Source organism: Rhinopithecus bieti, unplaced genomic scaffold, assembly GCF_001698545.2.
Source record: "Rhinopithecus bieti isolate Rb0 unplaced genomic scaffold, ASM169854v2 scaffold_1012, whole genome shotgun sequence".
In the NCBI taxonomy this organism is placed as follows: domain Eukaryota; kingdom Metazoa; phylum Chordata; class Mammalia; order Primates; family Cercopithecidae; genus Rhinopithecus; species Rhinopithecus bieti.
In genome coordinates, this window is record NW_016803312.1 from 1,134,677 (window position 1) to 1,158,338 (window position 23,662).

Below are 23,662 nucleotides of genomic sequence, written 5' to 3' on the forward strand. Positions count from 1 at the left end.
AAACGAAAACGAAGCCTATTATTACGTTACCTTTCCTACTTCTTTCTTACCATTACCATTTCTTTCTTTCTTTTTTTTTTGGAGACGGAGTCTTGCTCTGTGGCCCAGGCTGGCGTGCACACTACAGTGGCGGATTTCGGCTCACTGCAATCTCCGCCTTCCGGATTCAAGCGATTCTCATGCCTCAGCCTCCTGAGCAGCGGGGATTACAGGCGAACCCGGATAATTTTTTTGTATTTTTAGTAGAGGCGGGGTTTCACCATGTTGGCCAGACTGGTCTCGAACTCCTGATCTCACGTGATCCGCCTGCCTCGGCTTCCCAAAGTGCTGGGATTACAGGCGTGAGCCACTGCGCTGGGCCCCTTTCTTCCCATTTCTACAAATGAAGTAGCATTATTCCCTTCGGCTTTTCCTAACAAGTCATTTGACACTTAAACGCGGGGCTAGTGGCAACGGAGTTCATGATTATCGTTCCTTCTGCCTCCCCACTGAGGAGAGAAAAGTCACAAGTCCTGTCAAGCTCACTTCAGAAAGGCCACCTCTGTAGAGCATGCACAATCAACTGGCTTCACAGCCAGGCAGCATTGCAGGACCATCAGCTCCAACTCGACAGCAGCCTCCCCGCCCCTCCGGGACCTAGACACTGGGGCCCAGCTCAGCGCATCCTGCGGCCCTGCTGTCCCAAAGACCACCGCCTCCAAGTACCTCGCGGCCACGACTTCCCGAGAACCTCCCACCCAAGGGAATCCTGAGGCCTTGACGTCAGCGAGACCCTTCCGGCATTCAGAGGCCAGGACGTCCTCGGGACCGCCCCCCCCCGCCGGACACCCAGCGGCCCCGCCCTCTCCGAGATCCCCCGGGCACCCTGCAGCTCCGTTGTCCCCGGGACCCCTCTGGGCATCCCGCCGCCATGACGCCCCTGGAACCCCGCACGTCTAAATCGCCGCGAGCCTTCGCCACGGAGCAGAGGACTTTCTGAAGGAATCGCCAGGGGCTAGGCCTGGCCCGCCCGGCCCTTCGCCCCGGAGTGTCCTCGTGGCAACGCTACTCCACGACATCCCTAGGCCGGCGACACGCCGCTCTCAAGCCTGTGGTTGAGCCCGCGCCAGAGAACCGGGTGGCCGTCATGAAGCCCTAGCCCAGCTCCGCAGCCCCTCACCTTATAGACGGCCACACAGGCTGAGGTGCAGCCCAGGTGAACTCCGATGGCCGCCATGAGGCAGCAGGGACGGCGGCGGTAAGAATGAGGGGGTCCCCCAACAGCAACAGCTACCGGCCGCCCAACGACCCCATCAGGCACCGCGGAGCTTCACGTTCCCGCCCGCCCCCTGCGTCCGGTCCGGCGCGACAGCCTCCCGCGTCGCCGCCAATCAGCGTGAAGGTTCTGCCTTTCTTCACGCGCAGTACGCGAGCAGCTTCAGCGCGTGTCTCTGCGCTCTGCGGAACTGCACAGTGCGCACGCGCAACCAGGGAGGGCCGGGAAAAGGCTTTTACGCTCCGCCCCCTTCCTGTCCCTTCCGTGAGAGCCAATGGAAACTCTCAGTTCAGTTGCGTCATTTGTCCTGGCAACTACCGGCAGATTCTTTCCAACCTCGTACTCAGCTCGCTTCGGCAGCTCGGTGGGCGGTGGGTGCGGGTGGCGGAGGCGATTGAAGCTGCTGTCCCAGCATGTGGTGCGCGAGCCCAGTTGCCGTGGTGGCCTTTTGCGCCGGGCTTTGGGTCTCACACCCGGTGCTGGCGCAGGGCCAGGAGGCTGGGGGGCGACCGGGGGCCGACTGTGAAGGTGAGCGGTATGAGACCTGCTTGCATGGCGGCGGCCCCGCGCTGCAGCGCAACTGCTGTAGGCTTTGGCTTCTTCTGGCCCTGGCTATAAATAACATTTCACCCAGGAAATGCAGGCCCTGTCCCTCGTTTTAGATCGCCCAAACCCAGCTCGAGCAAAAGCTCAAGCCGGGCCCAGTGGCAACGTGAGGTCACGTTGTGGTTTTGCTGTGAATATTAAACTTCAGCAGTAAAAGCTGGTGGGTTTGTATTTGGATTAGAGTTTGTGCAAAGATTGCTAGATTCAGATGATCCTGGCGCCAGATTGATTCTGCTGCTTCCAACCAGTAAGATTTGCTTCCCCTTGCACAGAAGACGTCTTTCAAGTCCAAGCTAGTTGGTGACTCCCAAAAGGAAAACAAAACATGGCATTGAGTTGAGTGACTTAAATCAGAAAACATAGCTAATATTTGTTAGGACTCTATAGGTGAAAGTTGCTTTGCAAAGGAGTACACTGACTCCTTGGGAAAGAGAGGAATACGAAAGAGTGATTCCTTTTTGTTCACGGTATCTCAGCTGTGAACTTGCAGTCAGAATACATGAGTCTGTGTCCCACCAAGTCCCCTAGCTCTTGAGAGTTTGGTTTTTGCAAAATCAGCATACTCTAGAGATCTGTTAGCAAAGGCAAAGAAGTGGCTATGCTAGCCCCTTCCTTCTGTACTCCTGTAGCGCTCACTCCATGTTTTACTGAAAATGATTAGTTTAAATGTATATGCCCTGAGCTGGAAAATATATCCCTAGAGAACAGGAAATTGTAGGTTCATCATATATGTTGAGTGAATGGATGGATATAGTCATACTAAAGTTATGTTTTTGTTTTTTGTTTTTGTTTTTGTTTGAGACAGAGTCTCGCTGTGTCACCCAGGCTGGAGTACAGTGGCACAATCTTGGCTCACTGCAGCCTCCACCATCATGTTCCAGCGATTCTCCTGCCTCGGCCTCCCGAGTAGCTGGTACTACAGGCACCACCACCAAGCCCAACTAATTTTTATATTTTTCGTTGAGATGGAGTTTCACCATGTTGGCCAGACTGGTCTTGAACTCCTGGCCTCAGGTGATTGGCCCGTCTCAGCCTCCCAAAGTGCTGGGATTACAGGCGTGAGCCACAGCGGCCAGTCCTTAAGATAAGTGGAGCCCAGCTTTCTATCAGCTCTGCAATAATTTAAACTTTTCTCCAGAAATTTAAAATATCTACATGATGTTATTATTTGATATAAAGATATTTATTTAGCTAAGTTATAATTTTGCTCAAAACTGTGCTATGATTGTGTTCTATACTTTTAAAGCAGAATTTGTGAGGCAAAGACAATTGATTTGATGACTCATCTGGAGCTCCCACTTACAAACATTTCAGTAGAGACAGCATCTGGATTAATTAAGTGGAAAGCTTATGCTGTCTGTCCTAAATTTATTACAGCATGCTGTGATTATTAACTTGCATGTCTGACTAACCTGTGTATATGTTTCATTTGTTAGGTAAAGAAGCCGTATAATCGCAGAGGAAAGACATAACAGTTTGGTGACTAAAAGAACTAGATTCTGCATCCAGCTGTATTACTGCTTATGAGTGATCCTCCCTCCTCAGCTTCCTTTCTTATTTACAACTTAATTTCTTCTCAATGTATAAGATTAAAATGCCATATTATATATACTCTAGAGTGAAGGTAAAAAAACTAAATGATTCATGAGCCATCTCAGACCTATTGATATATTTTGTTACATTTATAAAATATTTTGAAAAAAATTAAATTCGCTGGGTACATTTTAAAATTGGGAAATTTTATGTAAAAATTCATATTTCTGGCTTTTCTCAAAAAACCGGATGACCTGGCAAGATTGGCCCTTATGGCAATATAGTAGAATTGGCTATTGGCTGCTGTTTTAGAAAGGACGTGGGTTTTGAGTTGTTTGCCACCCCACTCCGCCCCAATTCAAATTGCTTAACTCTTCTTTTCCTTGCCTGGCCCCTGTAGATATTCAAGTTTGTGAATCCTACGTTAGCTAATGTGAGGTTTACTGGAAAAATGTAAATATTTCCAAGTCTCTTTTAAAGGATTATATTATGGGACTATTTTAAACAACTTTTTATTTTAAAATAATTATAGATTCACTTATAGAACTATCTTTAATAAACATAAAACCACAATGTAAATAAAAGAATTACGGCTATCTGAGGTTATTTTAGCAATAAAAACATCCTAGAAAACTTAAGAAGTTACTAATTTGTTAGGGCATTTATGGCAAGGTTATTCTCTTCATGTAAGTCCAGAAAATGAGTTTCCTTTCTTACCTTGACTTCTTTGTGGCGTGTGACACAACTGACATCTTTCCCTTTCAGGAACTATCTTCTCTTCATGGTCACGATACTGCTTTTTTCCTTCGTGTCTCTATGCCCACTTGTCCAGTGTGTCTTTGTGGGCTTCTGATCCTCTAGCCATGGCTTAGAATTTTCCAGGGTTCTGCCTTCTGCTCTCTTCTCGGTCTACACACTCTTCTTGGCAACCCAAAGCAACCTACCTCCAGTCTAATAAATCTCTAAGCTTATATCCACTGACCTTTCTAGAGTCCCAGACCTTGCATCCGATTGACCAGTGAACATGCCTTCTTAGATATGGTATACCTCAACATTCACACAGTCAAAAAAACCAAGTCATCATCTCCTTCCCTTCTCACTCCACTAAACCTGTTACTGTCATGCTTATGGTGACAGCATGGGCCAACTACTTGGTCAACTAGCTTAGATTCTAGACTTCTCTTTCTCCCTTATCCCTTACAGCAAACCAATCACTGCATCGTTGATTGTACCTCCTGACTGGCCCTGCTCCTTTCTCCTTACCCAAGTCCAGGACTTCCTTGCAGACCTTCACCAGTTTTCCCCTCCGTATTGTCAAAACAGCATTCTTCCTGCTGCCTGTCTCCCTCCCATCTAGTCCCCTGGCAGGGCTATCATATTATTTCCTTATTTAGTACTAATACTAAATAAGTCCTTATTCAGTACTAATACTAAATAAGTCCTTATTCAGTACTAATACTAAATAAGTCCTTATTCAGTACTAATTAGTATTAATACTATTAAATACTATTAAATCAGTATTTAATACTATTTAGTATTAGTACTAAATAAGGACTTATTGAGTATTAGTACTAAATATTAGTACTAATACTCAATAAGTCCTTATTTAGTACTCAGCGGTTTCCCAGTTTCCTCCAGGTGCCGCTCTTTTGTTTTCCCACAGTATCTAACACACTTCTCATATTGTTTTGGTCTCCTCTGAAAGTCAAGGCAGTGTCTCTCACCACATCATTTCCAGCAGCTACCATACTGCATGGCATATGGTAGGTGCTCAGTTTGTTGAAGAAATGTATGCATATATGCTGTGATAAAATTTTGGGTATCTTACTGAGTCAAATGTACATCTTGAAAAGGACAAGTTAGTATTGCTAACTTTCATCAGCTAGATGATACATTGGCAGAATGATAGTTGAGGTATAGAAATCATGAAGGTATATTGTGGGAAATACTTAAGAGCAATGAGGCACTGGAATACTGGGGGTTTCTTTTGTATGAGAAAAGAATTAGAGGTTACTAGGAGACTTTGATGGTAGCTTCTTTTCTTTTCTTCTCCTTTTTTTTTTTTTTTGAGACAGAGTCTAACTCTGTCGCCCGGGTTGGAGTGCAGTGGCACAGTCTCAGCTCACTGCAACCTCTGTCTCCCGGGCTAAAGTGATCCTCCCTCCTCAGCCTCCTGAGTAGCTGGACTACAGGTGCTTACCACTACGCCCAGCTAATTTTTTATATTTTTGATAGAGATGAGGTTTCACTGTGTTGCTCAGGCTGGTTTTGAAACCCTGAGCTCAAGTGATCCGCCAGCCTTGGCCTCCTAAAGTGCTGGGATTACAAGCGTGAACCCCCATGCCTAGCCTAATGACAGTTTCTGGTGACTTGTAGCATTGATCATTACAGCGGGTTTCTTCTTTGCATACTGAATATATTTGCTAATTAAACTCAGCAAAATACATGTTGAGAGGGATCTCATTTTTCACATTTAACACAGCAGGCCCATTATACATTCCTTTTAACACTGTGCTCACTTGCCTTTTGGAATAACACTCTTTGTTCTTAGCCTACTTCACTGCCTGCTCCTTTCAGTCTTTTTCTGGTTGTTTTCCATCTTCCCAATTGCTAAACATTGGGATTTCACAAGGCTGAGACCCAGGACTGTGTCTCTTTTCCATCTCTCCTTACTTTGTGTTCTCATCTTAAAAACGCCATTTAAATGTTGATGGCTTCCAGATTTATATATTCATCCTAGATCTTATACCTGATCTTCAAATTTCTATATCTAGCTGCCTTCTCACTGTTTCCAGTTGGATGTTATATTAGTCAAGGTTCTCCAGAGAAATAAAACCAATAGGACCAAACAGAACACATAATCTATATCTATATATCTTCTTAATATCTATAATATTTATCTATATAAAAAGGGATTTATTATAAGGAATTGACTCACAAGATTATGAAGGCTGAGAAGTCCAAAATCAGCAGTGTGGGCAAGCAGGCTGGAGACCCAGGAGAGCCTGTGGTACGAATGAAGTCTAAAGGGAGTCTGCTGGAGAATTCCCTCTCTGTCAGGGAGGCTGGTCTATTTCGTTCTATTCAGGCCCTCAACTAGTTGGGTAAGGCCCACCCACATTATGGAGGCCAATCTGCCTTACTCAGAGTTCATCAATTTAAGTGTTAATTTCATCATTGCTACATAAAATTAACCATCACAGATGTCTGGAAGCATCTTGAACTTCGTATGTCAAGACTGGATTCTGGCCAGGCGTGGTGGTTCACACCTGTAATCCAGCACTTTGGGAGGCTGAGGCAGGCGGATCACCTAAGGTTAGGAGTTAGAGACCAGCCTGGCCAACATAACGAAACCCCATCTCTACTAAAAATACAAAAATTAGCTAGGTGTGTTGACACGCACCTGTAATCCCAGCTACTCAGGAGGCTGAGGCACAAGAATCACTTCAATCCGGGAGTTGGAGCTTGCAGTGAGCCAAGATCATGCCACTGCACTCCAGCCTGGGCGACAGAGCAAGATTCTGTCTCAAAAAAAAAAAAAAATTAGATTCCTGCTTGTCACCATAAACTTGCTTCTCCTGCAGTCTTCCTCATTTCAGCAAATGGCAACTCCACGGTTCCAATTTCTTGGCCAAAATTATTGGGATTATCTTTGATTACTCTCTCTCACCCCCCAACCTGACATGTTAACATCTGGCTCATTAGTGAATTATTTTGGCTCTTCCTTAAAGATAGGTCCAGAGTGTCACCACTTTTCCTGACCGCTATAGCTATTACCCTGGTCTAAGAGATGCAACTATTTTGAGAACCTCTAAACTGGTCAGCTGGTCTCCCTGCTTTCTTTTCTGCTTCCTTGTAATCCTTTCTTCAGACAGCCTTCAGAGACATCCTTTATAAATCATGTCAGACCATAGCTCTTCTCTACTCAAAACCTTAAACGGCTTCCCTTCTCAGAGCGACATCCAGAGACCTCACCATGCTTGAAAGACCCTGGATGCCCCGGCATGCTGCTGCCTATTTGATCTCATTTGCTACACACCTCCCTCTTCCTCCCTCTACTTTAGCCACACTGGCCTTCTGGCTGTTCCTTGAAGCCACCAAGGACACTCCTGCATTTGAGCCTTGGTACTTGCTGTCCCTTCTGCCTGTGGAGTTTTTCTCAAGTCATCCACTGAAATTGTTCTTCCACTTCCTTCAGGTGTCTGCTTGAATATGAGTTTACCTAAGAGACCTTTCCTAACCAACCCATTAAGAATCATACTATTACTTTGTCACCCTCCATCCTCCTTACCATGTTTATGTTTATTCTTTGCTACCTATACCTTTATTTCTTCTATCAGATGTAACGCTCAAGGGCAAGGACTTTGTTTTCTTCATTACTGAATCTCAGGAACCTAGAACACTGTTTTGCACTTACTAGTCGCTTAATATTTGTTAAAAACATGAATGACTGGCTATTACATTTAGTATTCTGTTCATGTTGATAACATTAGAAATAAAAATATATGGGCTGGGCACAGTGGCTCATGCCTGTAATCCCAGCACTTTGGGAGGCCAAGGTGGGCAGATCACGAGGTGAGGAGATCGAGAGCATCCTGGCTAACACGGTGAAACCCCGTCTCTACTAAAAATACAAAAAATTAGCCAGGTGTGGTGGCACACGCCAGTAGTTCCAGCTACTCAGGAGGCTGAGACAGGAGAATTGCTTGAACCCCAGAAGGTGGAGGTTGCTGAGTGAGCTGAGATCGCATCACTGCACTCTAGCCTAGGCAACAGAGTGAGACTCTGTCTTGGAAAAAAATAAATAAATAAATAAAGTAATAAAATTTAAATATATATGACTTTAAACTCTAAAAGATGACATGATTGGCCAGTCATCTAGAAACAACTGAAAATAAAAAATGTGAAAATATTGTGAAGTATGAGTTGGGAAGGCATACCCAGAAGCCAACTACAGAGTAGAAGTGGGAGTCCAGTGGGTTGAAGGGGGCACTGAAGCTGGCTTTACCTTGAATCATTTGTTAGCCAGGTGATCTGAACTAAAGTTTTCATGGTTTTGGCTAAATGAACACAAGTCCCAGGCATTTCCAAGTTAGGAGTGTGAGAGCAGATCCTCTCCCAGTGAATTCAGGGCCCCAAAGAACTAGCCCTTCGTTATAAAGGGTGAACTGAAAATAACTACAACCTATTTCCATCTTTAGAGACTAAAAGAAATGGTTTAACTTGAACTTTTTTACTGAGTAAAAGGAAAAACAAAACTCTTACTTGGTAACTCATAATTAGAAGTTCATGCCCATAGGTAGGGGCCAAAGGCCCCATCACACTGCTAGGATGATCTGAAACATCTTGAACTGATCGTTTAGTTGAAAGTGATTTTCATACCCTCAGGCATGAGCAAATGTGAGTCTTGTTTTTGTTTTCGTTTTGTTTTTTGAGATGGAGTTTCACTCGTGTCACGCAGACTGGAGTGCAATGGTATGATCTCGGCTCACTGCAACCTCCGCCTCCTGGGTTCAAGCATTTCTCCTGCCTCAGCCTTCCAAGTAGCTGGGATTACAGGTGCCCGCTACCACTCCTGGCTAATTTTTGTATTTTTAGTAGAGACAGGTTTCACCATGTTGGCCAGGCTGGTCTCAAACCTCTGACCTCAGGTGATCCACTCACCTCAGCCTCCCAAAGTGCTGGGATTACAGGCATAAGCCACTGCGCCCAGCCAGGAAATGTGAGTCTTTCTTACAGGAACTCACATTCAACCTAGTCCTCAAAGAATTCATACAGTTAAAGTTCTAAGAAATAGAGCTCTCTCTTAGAAAAGGCTCGAACCCCTAGGGAAGAAGGGCACAATAAGTGATAGCCAGCTGGGACAAAAAAACAGAAGAGGCACACCCCTGCAATGACTTCAGGTATTGGAATAATCAGGCATAGAAGTTAGGTTTTTTTATGTTTAAAGAAACATAGAGGCCGGGCGCGGTGGCTCAAGCCTGTAATCCCGGCACTTTGGGAGGCCGAGACGGGCGGATCACAAGGTCAGGAGATCGAGACCATCCTGGCTAACCCAGTGAAACCCCGTCTCTACTAAAAAAATACAAAAAAACTAGCTGGGCGAGGTGGCGTGCGCTTGTAGTCCCAGCTACTCGGGAGGCTGAGACAGGAGAATGGCGTAAACCCGGGAGGCAGAGCTTGCAGTGAGCTGAGATCCGGCCACTGCACTCCAGCCTGGGCGACAGAGCGAGACTCCGTCTCAAAAAAAAAAAAAAAATAAAAAATAAATAAATAAAGAAAGAAAGAAACATAGAACATAAACCTAACCCATCCCTACCCATAGGGGACTATAAGGAAATTTACCTTGACACTGAGCAAAGTAGAAAAAAGAAAAAATATGTATCTCTGAGAGGTGATAACAACAAAACATCCCTCACTTGTATTTGCAGCCAAAATTCACATCAGGGGCCCCAAAACTTCAAGCTATATATTTAGTTTAAAGCAGCACCTGGCTAGTTACCCTTAGGCCCTGAGAAATACAAACACAAATCCTTACTGGAAATAATGCTCATTCATCTCAGGCTTCAAACAATCTTCACAAATAAGATTTGAGGGGTATGAGTATCATGTGGTGCAAGATAAGCAAGCACACAAAGAAACAAGGCACCAGGAACAAGAACCTGTGGAAACAACAAACAGAAACGTACTCTGGGCCTGATGCAGTGGCTCACGCCTATAATCCCAGCACTTTGGGAGGCCGAGACGGGCGGATCACTTGAGGTCAGGAGTTTGAGACCAGCCTGGCCAACATGGTGAAACCCTGTATCTACTGAAAATATAAAAATTAGCCGGTCATGGTGGCAGGTACCTTTAATCCCAGCTACTCAAGGGGCTGAGGCAGGAGAATCACTTGAGCCAGGGAGGCAGAGGTTGCAGAGTAGATATTGCGGCATTGCACTTCAGCCTGGGTGACAGAGTGAGACTTCGTCTTAAAAAAAAATCTCTGAAGACTTCAGATACTGAAATTTTCAGACACAGATCATAAAATAATTATGTTTAGTGTGTTTAAAGATATAAAAAACAAGCTTGAAAATATCTTCAAGAAATAAGGAACTAGAAGAAATGACCTAACAAGCCTCCCATTTTAGCCTCCTCAGTAGCTGGGACCACAGCCTGTGCAGAGACAGAGTCTCACTGTGTTGCCCAGGCTGGTCTCAAACTCCTGGCCTCAAGAGATGCTCTCACCTTGGCCTCCCAAAGTGTTGGGATTATAGGCGTGATCCACCGTGCCCAGCCTGGTTTCACTTTAGGCTCATAATGATGGAGATAAAGACTTATGCAGATCACCAAGGGGTTTCATTCAAGATTCTTATTCAGGTTTTTCTCTGTGCTTACAATTATGCTGTCCCAAAATGGTAGCCTATAGATGGGTATATTTTCTTTTAGGGTTAGCCAAATTTTGTGGAAAAGTTATTATTTTAGATAGAACTTGGTTCCAATGATTGATTGATTTAATAAACTGATACGTGTCCACTGCATTTCGGCCCAATACTAAACTAATAACAACAGGCCTGAAATCATTCTTTTTATTTATATTTTTTATTTTCTTGAGACAGGGTCTCGCTTTGTCACCCAGGCTGGAGTGCAGTGACTTGATCATAGCTCACTGCAGCCTCCATTTGCCAGGCTTAAGTGACCCTCCCACCTCAGCCTTTTGAGTAGCTCAGACTAGAGGCATGCATCACCATGCCTGGCATATATATATATATTTGTAGTAGAGACAGGGTCTCACTATGTTGTCCAGACTGACTTCAAACTCTTGGGCTCAAGTGATCTTTCTGCTTCTGCCTCCCAAAGTGCTGGGATTACAGGTGTGAGCCACCATGCCTGGCCCCCAAATCATTCTTACTTAGCATTGGAATCCACTGTCATGAAGCATTGACTCATATGGACTTTTTTTTTTTTTTTTTTCTGTGAGACGGAGTCTTGCTCTGTTGCCAGGCTGGAGTGCAGTGGTAAGATCTCGGCTCACTGCAACCTCTACCTCCTGGGTTCAAGTGATTCTCCTGCCTCAGCCTCCTGAGTAGCTGGGACTACAGGCGCGTGCCACCATGCCTGGCTAATCTTTTTGTATTTTAGTAGAGATGGGGTTTCACCATGTTGGCTGGGATGGTCTCGATCTCCTGACCTTGTGATCTGCCCACCTCAGCCTCTCAAAGTGCTGGGATTACAGGCGTGAGCCACCATGCCTGGCCCCATATGGACTTTTTAATGTGGTTAGTGGGTCATATGCATAGGTGTGGTAGTGGTTAAGTTGTGCATGCAGACATATTTATTTGTTCCTTCCAGTATGTAAAGAATTTTTGAACCGATTCTACAAGTCATTGATAGACAGAGGAGTTAACTTTTCACTGGACACAATAGAGAAAGAATTGATCAGCTTTTGCTTGGATACCAAAGGAAAAGAAAACCGCCTGGTATGGTTAATTTCACCTTTCATTTTCCCCATGTGCTTGAAGAAAACTGCTAATAGTTTCATTTCTTAGACATGATGTCATCCTACTTATATGTTTGCCTCAAGCATGTCCATCTTAGAGCACGCAGCAAGCAGAAATCCATCTTCCAGTGACATGTAGTTCTGCGTGTTTTCATCCAGAATATTTCCAGTGTTACTTTACTTTCTGAGTATACCACAGGCAACCAATTCTATGTTTTCTTTTTTCTTTTTTTTGAGAGAGAGTCTTGCTCTCTTGCCCAGGCTGGAGTGCAGTATTGCAGTCTCAGCTCACTGCAACCTCTGCCTCCTGGGTTGAAAGCATTCTTGTGCCTCAGCCTCCCGAGTAGCTAGGATTACAGGTGTGCACCACCACACCCTGCTAATTATTTATTTTTAGTAGAGACAGAGTTTCACCATGTTGGCCAGGGTGGTCTTGAACTCCTGACCTTAGGTGATCTGCCCGCCTCAGCCTCCCAAAGTGCTGGGATTACAAGTGTGAGCTACCATGCCCAGCCCAATTCTATGTTTTCTTAAATGAAATTATGAAACTGAATTCCTAATAAGAATTTACCATCGTAAGAGTGGGTGGGTTTTCCGATTCTTACCAAGACAATTAGTCAAACTTATCAAAATATTTTACATTATTATTTGTATGTAATTCATGAAGTATTTATATTTTCTTCTAATGGCATTAATATGGTGTTTCCTGGGTATACACATATGGCTTGTTTCAAGATACTGTTTTATATCACTAAAGACAATTTGGGGCCAATTCCTTTTTGCCTAAAATTGTCAGATTGTCAGTTACATCTGCATGTTGACTGCTCACCATGGACATATTGTAAAGCTCATGCCGTTTATCTGTATCTATCTATATTTTTTTGAGACAGGGTCTCCCTCTGTTGCCCAGGCTAGAGTCCCCGTGATCTTTGCTCACTGGAGCTTCAACCTCCCAGGCTCAAGTGATCCTTCCACCTCAGTCTCCCAAGTATCTGGGACTAAGGCACATGCCACCATGTCCAGTTAATTTTGGGATTTTTTTTTTTTTGTAGAGACGGGGTTTGACATTGTAGCCCAGGCTGATCTCAAACTCCTGAGCTCGAGCAATCCACTCGCCTTGGCCTCCCAAAGTACTTGGATTACAGGTGTGAGCCACTGTGCCCAGCCAACGTTTATATTTTTAAATGTAAAATTCTGAAGTCAGAGAACTTGAATGTCAGAATTGCCTGATGGGAAAAGACGTGGACTCTAGAGCCAATGTGCTGGGTTTTATAGTTTTGTCTCTTCTATTGCTAGATGGGGGGAACTTCAGCTGGCTTGGGTATAAAATACAGAAAATAATAGTACTTAATTCACAGGATTGTTGTGAGGCATAAATAAGTTAATACCTTTAAAGCACTGAGAGCAGCACCTGGCACAGAGAAAATACTTAGTGTCAGCTCATTAGTCTTTGAATACCATGTGATTGTTGGGCACGTCTAATTAGGATGATCACGAGAATGGAGTCACTTGTTTCCTGGTGGCTTAGTCAGCAGGGGTTAAAATGTAATAGCTGAACCAGGAAAACGAGGTTAACCTCTTTCTTTTCTTCTTCTTCTCCTTTTTTTTTTTTTTTTTTTTTTTTTTTGAGATGGAGTCTCACTGTCGCCCAGGCTGGAGTGCCCTGACACGATCTCGGCTCACTGCAACCTCCGCCTCCTTGGTTCAAACGAGCATGCCTGGCTAATTTTGGTAGTTTTAATAGAGATGGGGTTTCACCATGTTGGCCAGGCAGGTCTCGAACTCCTGACCTCAAATGATCTGCCCACCTCAACCTCCCAAAGTGCTGGGATTATGGGCATGAGCCACCGTGCCCAGCCTACCTCTTTCTTACTTCTTGATACTGTATTCCTTGCTGTCTTCATTGTCTGGAACACTCAATTCTCTTCATTTTCCTTAAGTGCTATTATCTAGGAGCCACAAAAGACGCAGCCACGAAGATCCTAAGTGAAGTCACACGCCCAATGAGCGTGCATATGCCTGCAATGAAGATTTGTGAGAAGCTGAAGAAGTTGGATAGCCAGATCTGTGAGCTGAAATATGGTATCACATAGCCCCATGTTTTTCCCAGTAGGTCCAATGGATTCCCAGACCTCTAACCTTGGGGCCATGCCTTCTAAAAATTCAGTGTTAAAAGGAAAGGAATTCACCACTCATCCATAAGTTGCTGGGCTGATGAATGGTACCTATGGCCATTTGAGTTTCGTTGCGGGAAGACAAATAAATAGTACAGGCATAATTAGCATTAGGTTAAAATTGCCAACGAGGCCGGGCGCGGTGGCTCAGGCCTTTAATCCCAGCACTTTGGGAGGCCAAGACGAGTGGATCGCAAGGTCAGGAGTTCAAGACCATCCTGGTCAATATAGTGAAACCCTGTCTCTACTAAAAAAATACAAAAAAAAATTAGCTGGGCGTGGTGGCGGGCGCCTGTAGTCCCACCTACTTGGGAGGCTGAAGGAGGAGAATCACTTGAACCTGGGAGGCGGCAGTTGTAGTGAGCTGAGATCCGGCCACTGCACTCCAGCCTGGGTGATAGAGCAAGACTCCGTCTCAAAAAAAAAAAAAAAAAAAAAAAATTGCCACCAAAATCACAGAGTTTAAACTCCTAACACACGAAGACAATGCCAGATATGTATGTCAAGGAAAATCTCAACATCTGAAGAGAGCAGCTACTCCCTCCTGGTGATTTAGATCATGGTAATCTATTAAAACAAAATTGGTACCTATTCAAAGATGAGACAAGGACTTTGAAGATGTAAAGATGACTATGACTTCCTTCCTAGGCAGAGCTCCCGTTCTGCCAGCTTTAAATGATAGGAAATTGGTTATTCACATCAAATCAGGTTTTGCCTGGTGAAATAGCTTATCAGAGGGTGCCCAAAACAAACAGCAAGGCAAGGAAGGAGATGTCCTATGTTTTTGTTGTTGTTGTTTTGAGACGAAGTCTCACTTTGTCACCCGGGCTGGAGTACAGTGATGCGATCTTGGCTCACTGCAACCCCTGTCTCGCGGGTTCAAGCGATTCTCCTGCCTCAGCCTCCCAAGTAGCTGGGATTACAGGCACGCACCACCATGCCTGGCTAATTTTTGTATTTTTATTAGAGACGAGGTTTCGCCATATTGGCCAGGCTGATCTTGAACTCCTGACCTCAGGTGATCCACCTGCGTTGGTCTCTCAAAGTGCTGGGATTACAGGTGTAAGCCACCATGCCCGGCCAGGAGATGTCCTATTTTAAAGCGTTATCCTTGGCCCCATACATTTCACATGGATAGATCTATTCTTTTACCATGATTTGTATCTGGGCTAGACATTTAGGTAGATTGAGTGGGTGTCATAAAAGGATGGGGAATTCCTTCCTCAGCCTATCCATGACACCTGAAATCCCACTCCATTCCTTTTGTTTAAGTCATTGTTTTACATACATTACATACCCAATGTAGTACTGTCAACTACCTAAGTAATTAACATCCATCTCTAAGTTATTTTAGTCTTATTTTCCAACACAGCCGTGTAATAGTCCTATGTACCTATAGCCACATAACTAGGTGTAAGTAGGTTTACTGTTGAAAGTTACCAAAGGCAACCTACTTCTCAACTTGCAAAGCACAAGTCCTAACTTCCAGGGTAGTTATTAGAGTAGGCATCCCTTTTTTATTGGCTTCCAAGCCATGAAATAGGGGCAGAAATCACTGAGTCCGTATAAACAATATTCACAAACCTGGCCGGATGCGACAGCTCACACTTGTAACCTCAGCACTTTGGGAGGCCAAGGCAGGCAGCTCTTTAGAGCCCAGGAATTCAAGACCAACCTGGGCAACATGGTGAAACCCCATCTCTACAAAAATACAAAAATTAGCCAGGTGTGGTGTTGAGTGCCTGTAGTCCTAACTATTCAGGAGGTTGAAGTGGGAGGATCTGAGCCTGGGAGGTCAAGGCTCTGGTGAACTGTGATTTTTTCATCGCACTCCAGCCTGAGTGACAGAGTGAAACCCCATCTAAAAAATAAATAGATAAAATAAAAATAAATAAAAGCCAATATCACAAACCTCTTCTGATTTTTTTAATTCAACAATTTTATTATGAATAATTTCTCCTATATCCAAGGAATCTTACAAGGCTTCTTAAACAATGGAAAAACAAATCAGATATTATTGAGAAGAAATGACTACCTAATGTTTTGGCGATGCTGGCCACTAGAGGCCCTTGGGGAGCTGTGAACTAGTTTTAATCTTTGTGTGACCCTTTACTTTGGAGTTTGGGGGCATCACAGAGGTTTTCTTCTTTTTAAAGTTAATGCCAGATACCAAGTTCTATAGAAAACTCAAAGAAACTACTGACATTTACAAAAAAAAAAAGTATTTTCTCCTTCAGTCTCTTATCTTGAATAGACTAATAGTTCTTAATTATCCTCCCCAGCTATTGTGAGCAGGAAAGATAAGATTAAACAGGGACCTTTGTGCTGTGGAAGATTAATAATTTGGGCTACACAAGTTTCTACTTTAAAAAGTATTCTATCAAATCAGACGTGAAATTAACAAGCAAGACAAGTGTGGAGTTGGAGTATGTTTTCAATTAGGAAGGTGCCATTTGGTTTTTGACCTGAAAAGAATGTTTTCATTTGCTTGCTTTGTGTTTAAAAAGGATAGGGAATCATTATAAAAATGTAAGGGTTCTCTGGAGCACAGTATATAGCTGACCCTCCAAATACAAAAGTCTTTTAACATCAAACTTTTAAATTAGAACAGCGTTACCGGAAAGTTTTGACAAATAATTTGACAAATATTAGGTTTTTAATGTTTTTAAATGTTGTGTTCTACTATGCAGAGGTAAAAAAGAGAAGGAACTTTCAAGAGAAGTAAAGCTGAAAAAATTCTAGGCTGCCACTAATTGTTTAATAAATAAACTTAAATGTTGTATTCATGGTCAAAGTGAACACCGGACAAGTGGGGAGGGGCAAAAAACACCTTTTTTTTTTTTTGACAGTCTCGCTGTGTCACCCAGGCTGGAGTGCAGTGATCTCTGCTTACTGCAACCTCAACTTCCTGGGTTCAAGAGATTGTCCTGCCTCAGCCTCCTGAGTTGCTGGGATTACAGGTGTGTGCCATCACACCCATCTAGACTTTCTTTTGAAAGAGGAAAAGTACCTCTTTCTGATAGGAAAATTATAATTATTGGTATATTACAGATGAGCTTATTTTTTTTTCTATTTTGGACTTTTTCTCAATCTTTTCAGCAATTGAGAAGTAACTGAGTTTTTGATATTTTCTGCACACAATCTATAAACAGGGAAATAGTAGTCTTGCTAGAGGAGATTAGATGTTAGTGACAAGCATCATTGGCAAGAATTTTAGAAGCCAGGTTGGCTGGCACCAAAGCACTAGCATTGGAGAAGTGGGAATAACACAAAAGGGCTTTATGTGCTGTAATAATTTAGCAACCTAATCCCAGTAGGGGCTGGGCATCAGGTGAGTTTCAAAACAGAGATCCCAAACAATTAAGGTTCAGCGAGAATATTCCTGATTTTATTCACGTGTTTGCATTTCTTTCCATTTTTATTTAAAACCCAATAGTGCTTTGTCATGTGTATATGCTCATTTGCTTTGCCAAAGATACATCTTCCTAGAAAAGTGAACCATAACTTTTGCTGGTTAATTACAATCTATGGCTTTCAAGTTGGCCACAAACCAAGGCCATCCCAAAGTAACTTATTGGCTCTTATGAATTTCCTTCTTGTTACCTTAACAGTAGCAATTTGGATACAGTGCTATTTGTTTTAGGAATACTGAGCTTGAGAATGCTCCAAATGGTAGTAAACATTGTGGAACTACATAGGCCCTTAGTTTTGAAGCAAATATAATCTCTTGGAAAGAAAGTCAAATTAAAAACACAAATTATCCCAATAACTTTGTATATGCCATTGTCCTTCACTACCTGTGCAGGAGGGGTTCTGGGACCCTACTCGGACACTAAAATCCTGATGCTTAAGTATTTGCATATAACCTATGCACATCTTCTCTCCTGTATACTCTAAATCATCTCTAGATTACTTATAATACTTAATACAATGAAAATGCTATTTGTATGAGTCTGTTCCCGCATTGCTGTAAAGAACTATCGGTCAGGCACGGTGGCTCACACCTGTAATCCCAGCACTTTGGGAGGCCGAGGCGGGCAGATCAGCTAAGGTGAGGAGTTCAAGACCAGCTTGGCCAACATGGTGAAACCCTGTCTCTACTAAAATACAAAAATTAGCCGAGCATGATGGCGGGTGCCTGTAATCCCAGCTACTTGGGAGGCTGAGACAGGAGAATCACTTGTACCTTGGAGATGGTGGTTGTGGTGAGCAGAGATTGCGCCACTGCACTCCAGGCTGAGCAAGACTCCGTCTCAAAAAAAAGAAAAAAATTTTTAAAAAAAAAGAAAAATAACTATCTAAGACTGGGTAATTTATAAAGAAAAGAGGTTTAATTGGCTCACAGCTCCACAGGCTGTACAGGAAGCATGGCTGGGGAGGCCTCAGGAAACTTACAATCATGGCAGAAGGCAAAGAGGAAGAGGCATGTCTTACATGACTGCAGCAGGAGGAAGAGCGCAAAGGGGGAGGTGCTACACTTTGAAACAAACAGATCCCGTGAGAACTCACTATCATGAGAAAAGCTAGGGTGAAGTCCACCCCCATGATCCAGTCACCTCTCAACAGCCCCTTCTCCAACAGTGGGGATTACAATTCCACATGAGATTTGGGTGGGGACACAAATCCAACCCATATCATTGTAAATAGTTGTTATACTGTATTACTGTATTATTATTATTATTTTTTTTTTCGAGACAGACTCTCATCTGTCTCCCAGGCTGGAGTGCCGTGGTGTGATCTCCGCTCACTGCAACCTCAATCTCCCAAGTTCCAGAAATTCTCCTGCCTCAGCCTCCCAAGTAGCTGGGATTACAGGCATGCCAGCACCATGCTCACTTATTTTTTATTTTTTTTTAGTAGAGATGGGGTTTCACCGTGTTGGCCAGGCTGGTCTCGAACTCCTGACCTCAGGTGATCCGCCTGCCTCGGCCTCCCAAAGTGCTGGGATTACAGGCGTGAGCCACCGTGCCCAGCCCTGTTTGTATTTTTTAATTGTTGTAGTGTTATCTTTAATTTGTTTAGAATACTTTTGATCTGTGGTTGGTTGAGTCTGCAGATGCAGAACCCACTAATAGAGAGGGCCGCTGTACCACATTTTCCTCTGGGTGTGTCTTGGTTTCCATGGAAACTGGAATCGTTGCCCACCTTGGATCATAGGGTAGTCAGCATGGGATAAGCAAACTATATGCCTTTTGAAGTGATTCATAGGGATTTCTTTTTCCATTTGTTTTGTAATTGGCTTTTTTCCTTTTTGTCATCTAGAAAAAACACTGGACTTGGCATCAGTTGACCTGCGGAAGATGAGAGTGGCAGAGCTGAAGCAGATCCTGCATAGCTGGGGGGAGGAGTGCAGGGCCTGTGCGGAAAAAACTGACTATGTGAATCTGATCCAAGAACTGGCCCCCAAGTATGCAGCGACACACCCCAAAACAGAGCTTTGATCTCCAACGCCAGCACATTTGTGACTTGTAATTAGAGAGAAAAATGACCCTCTAGTATATGGACATGTTGATTAAGGATAACTGGGAAATACATCATATTTGGTCTCCTGCTTTTTGTGTTGGTATTATTCCGCAGAATTTTGTTACCTGGGTTTATGAGTAAAACTAATACTACTGATAACTTATATTTGCAATGTACCAAAAGCTAAAAGTTCCTTTCTCATAAGTTTCTTAGAAGGACTATGTCAGTTTTCATTGCCTGTCTCTTAAAAGTGACCTACTGACAAATTGATGGAGTAAATTGATTCCAAGAAAGAAGGCGGCGTTCAGAGACTCCTCTCTGGATGCAATTTTAAAATATATTGGACTACAGCAAAAGACACAACAGTCAGGTTATTTAATGCACAACTTCAATCCCAAATACAGAATCAAAAGTTTTTCTAAAGTAAATGTTCTGTTTTCACTCTACACTGTAGCTCTCTTTGGTATCAGAAATGGTCAGGCAGGAGTACTGGTTTTTCCCATTGGAAGAAAACCCACTTAAACCTACTTGAAGAAAATAGAGAGATCAAGAACCCCTATAAGTATAGCCAATGTTTGGCAATTATATCAACATTTACATTATTAATTGAACCAAGCTGAAGGTCTTTTTCATTCCTTACAGTCACATATCAGACAAGTTTTGATAGAAGATTAAAGCATATTAAAAACGCTCATAGACAACTTGGAACGTTACCATTCTTAATGCTATTTTATCAGTTTGCAGTTGTAAAATCGTTTTTGGTTTCATTTTCTGGCCACATAAGAATAAGAAACCCACAGTAGACGTGGCTGCCTCTGTGTGGCAGGTAGAGCTGGGGAATACTGAAAAAACATTTCCTTGGAACTTTCTGGAGTGATGGGAATGTCCTATATCTTGATTGGCATGGGGATTACATGGGTAAATAAGATTGTCATCTGGTAGAAAAATTAAGATCTGGGCATTTTATTGTATGTACATAATATCTTTAAAAACTGCTGTAGAAAAATTATATGGAAATTAACTAAAATTAATTAATTCAACACACCTTGTTTGCCAGGCACAGTGGCTCACACCTGTAATCCCAGCACTTTGGGGGGTCAAGGCGGGAGGATCGCTGGAGCCTAGGAGTTAGAGATCAGCCTGAGCAACAGAGTGAGGCTCCGTCTCCACCAAAAAATTTAAAATTAGCTGCGCATGATAGTGTGTACCTGTAGTCCCAGCTACTCGGGAAGCTGAGGTGGGAGGACTGCTTGAGCCCACGAGGTGGAGTCTGCAGTGAGCTTGTATTCCTACCACTGCACTTCAGCCTGGGCAATACAGCAAGACCCTGCCAGAAATTATGAAAAAACAAACAAAAAAGCCCACCTTGTTCATTCAAAGCATTGCATTTACTAGCTGGGATTATTTTCAGGGAGTGGAGGAGAAATTTTCAGACTGAAAATATACACTGAAAGCATAATTTTTAATTCTAAATGCTGCAGAGGTAAATTAATTTTCAGCTGGGCAGCTGAGAGGTCAGAGAGTTAGTGGTTCCTAGGGAAATATATATATGATGTAACTGAAAAGTGAGAATAAGAAAGCTGTGGTGTAAAGAATGGTTAAAGTCATTATTGTTTCTGAATTTTGGCAGCTTCATTATCATGTGTAAAACATCTACTTTATTTTGAATTTTATCTTCAAAAAAACCAAAGTTAGTTTTTGATTGTTTTTGTTTCTTTGAGACAGAGTCTTGCTCTGTTGCCCAGGCTGGAGTGCAGTGGCACAATCTTAGCTCACTGCAAACTCAGCCTCCTGGGTTCAAGTGATTCTCCTGCCTCACCCTCCCGAGTAGCTGGGATTACAGGTGCCCACCACTATGCCTGGCTAATTTTTTTGTATTTTTAGTAGAGATGGGGTTTTGCCATGTTGGCCAGGCTGGTTTTGAACTCCTGGCCTCAAGTGATCCACCCGCCTCAGCCTCCCAAAGTGCTGGGATTATAGGCATAAACCACCATGCCTGGCCTCTGCAGAGTTTTCTTTTTTAAACTGCTTATAACCTTTATATTTGTTTTTATTTTTGCATTTTGAACCTATCAAGAAATGTGTAGTTTGAAAATATTATGTTTGGTGTCTGACCTCAAAATCAGGTCGCATTTCTATGTCTTTTTTTCAGGATACAAATTGAGGTAATAGCAACAGTGCTCAGCCAGTCATTTATATCCATGGTGTTTAGTCTGGTGTTTTTTTGTTTTTTGTTTTGTTTTGGACAGAGTCTCACTCTGTCACCCAGGCTGGTATGCAGTGGTCCTCTCAGTTCACTGCAAACTTTGCCTCCAGGGTGCAAGTGATTCTCCTCCTTAGCCTCCCCAGTAGCTGGGATTACAGGCATGCACCACCACACCTGGCTAATTTTTGTATTTTTAGTAAAGATAGGGTCTCACCATGTTGTCCAGGGTGGTCTCAAACTCCTGACCTCAAGCGATCCACCCACCTCATCCTCCCAAAGTGCTGGGATTATAGGCATGAGCCACTGTGCCCGGTCTAGCCTGTTTTTTTTTTTTTGTTTTTTTTTTTAAAGAGAATTTACATCAGTGCTTCTCAAACTGCACATACGGTGTTTATCACAGCACAGTTCACAATTGCAGAGATATGGAATCAACCTAAGTGTCCATCAACTGGTAAGTGGATAAAGAACATGTATTTATGTTATCAGGCATAACATAAATATAATACAGCATGGAATACTACTCAGCCGTCAAAAAGAACAAAATCATGTCTTTTGCAGCAACTTGGAGGGAACTGGAGGACATTATTCTAACTGAAGTCACTCAGGAATGGAAGACTAAACCTGTATGTACAAACCAGTATGTTTTCACTTACAAGTGGGAGCTAAGCTATAGGGTAAGCAGAGACATAAAGAGTGGTATAATGGACATTGGTGATTCAGAAGCAGGGAGGGTGGGAGGAAAGTGAGGGATATAAAACTACATATTGGGTACAATGTATGCTACCTGGGTGACAGGTAAGCCAAAATCTCAAACTTCACCACCATACAATTCATCTATGTAATCAAAAACCACTTGTACCTCAAAAGCTATTGAAATAAAAAATAAATAGCTGAAGAGTGCAAACAAACAAACAAAAACTGGGCATAGAGGCAGTCTTGTTAAAGTAGGGGTTCTGATTCAGTGGGTCTGGGGTGGGCCTGAGATTCTGCATTTCTAGTGAGCTACCAAGTGATGTCGACACTACCCTTCCAGGACCATGCTTTGAGTAGCAAAGGCCTAGGTCAAGGATCCTGCAATTGATACATACTTTTTCCCTTTGTCAGTATCAACCTAAATAGTAAACAGAGAAAGTCTCTCTAAAAAAAGATGTTTATTTGGGGATAGAGCATTGCAATGGGAATATGCAAGCCTTAGTAAACTATGCGTACTCAAGGGAGGTAAAGGAAGACAAAGGTTTTTAAAAGTAAAAATGAGGGGCTGGGTGCAGTGGCTCACACCTGTAATCCCAGCACTTTGGGAGGCTGAGGCGGGTGGATCACCTGAGGTCAAGGGTTCAAGACCAGCCCGGCTAGCATGGTGAAACCCCGTATCTACTAAAAACACAGAAAAATTAGCTGGGCCTGTTGGTAATCTCAGCTACTGGGGGAGGCTGAGGCAGAAGAATCGCTTGAACCTGTGAGATGGAGGTTGCAGTGAGCCGAGATCATGCCACTCCACTCCAGCCTGGGTGATGGAGTGAGACTCTATCTATCTCAAAAAAAAAGAGGAGGATTGCATAATTGTTTTGAAATAATTTTTCTAGACCACAAAGATCAATCATAAAGGTGGTGCTAGTCTGAGTTTGGACAGATAGTCTCCGGGCTGATACCCTTGCAAAAGAACTTTCTTGTGTGAAGTTGTGATGGCTTTTGTGGAAGATTATGATTTTTGGAGTCTTTTGTGATTGTTTATGTTATCAGGCCTACAAGCCTGAGAACCCTCTTTTCATGGCCTCCCCCAGCTCTATTTTCAGGGTTTTCTTAACATTTGTGACTCCATTCTGATTCTCATGACTTTCACACCAGTCTTGATCAGTTATGTTTTTAATAGAGTTGAATGTAACAATAACAGCAACAACCACAAAATGAAACAAAAAAGTGTACAAGAGTTTATTCTCCCATATAAA

General features: G+C 43.2%; 2 protein-coding genes across 5 annotated transcripts in view; one reads left to right on the forward strand and one right to left on the reverse strand.

The window, feature by feature from the left end:
* The window catches only part of HSPA14 (heat shock protein family A (Hsp70) member 14), a 33,225-nt gene extending 31,700 nt beyond the window's left edge, over positions 1 to 1,525 (reverse strand). For all 3 annotated transcript variants that reach the window (XM_017874294.1, XM_017874301.1, XM_017874311.1), the window contains exon 1: positions 1,160 to 1,525. In XM_017874294.1, coding sequence (XP_017729783.1) covers positions 1,160 to 1,216 — 57 coding nt within the window. In that variant the 5' untranslated portion in view covers positions 1,217 to 1,525. The remainder of the gene's footprint in view (positions 1 to 1,159) is intronic.
* CDNF (cerebral dopamine neurotrophic factor) lies at positions 292 to 20,216 on the forward strand. 2 transcript variants are annotated; one of them, XR_001886064.1, is made up of 5 exons: positions 292 to 1,237; positions 3,298 to 3,340; positions 11,726 to 11,853; positions 13,814 to 13,955; positions 19,310 to 19,593. XR_001886064.1 is itself a non-coding variant. In XM_017874374.1 (4 exons), the coding sequence occupies exons 1-4, from the start codon at positions 1,669 to 1,671 to the stop codon at positions 19,486 to 19,488; spliced, it is 564 nt and encodes a 187-aa protein (XP_017729863.1). In that variant the 5' UTR covers positions 1,553 to 1,668; the 3' UTR covers positions 19,489 to 20,216. The 2 variants fall into 2 exon arrangements, 1 of the variants encoding a protein (XP_017729863.1); XM_017874374.1 differs by lacking the exons at positions 292 to 1,237; positions 3,298 to 3,340 and adding an exon at positions 1,553 to 1,783 and having other exon boundaries at positions 19,310 to 20,216.
* Positions 20,217 to 23,662: the final 3,446 nt, after the last annotated feature.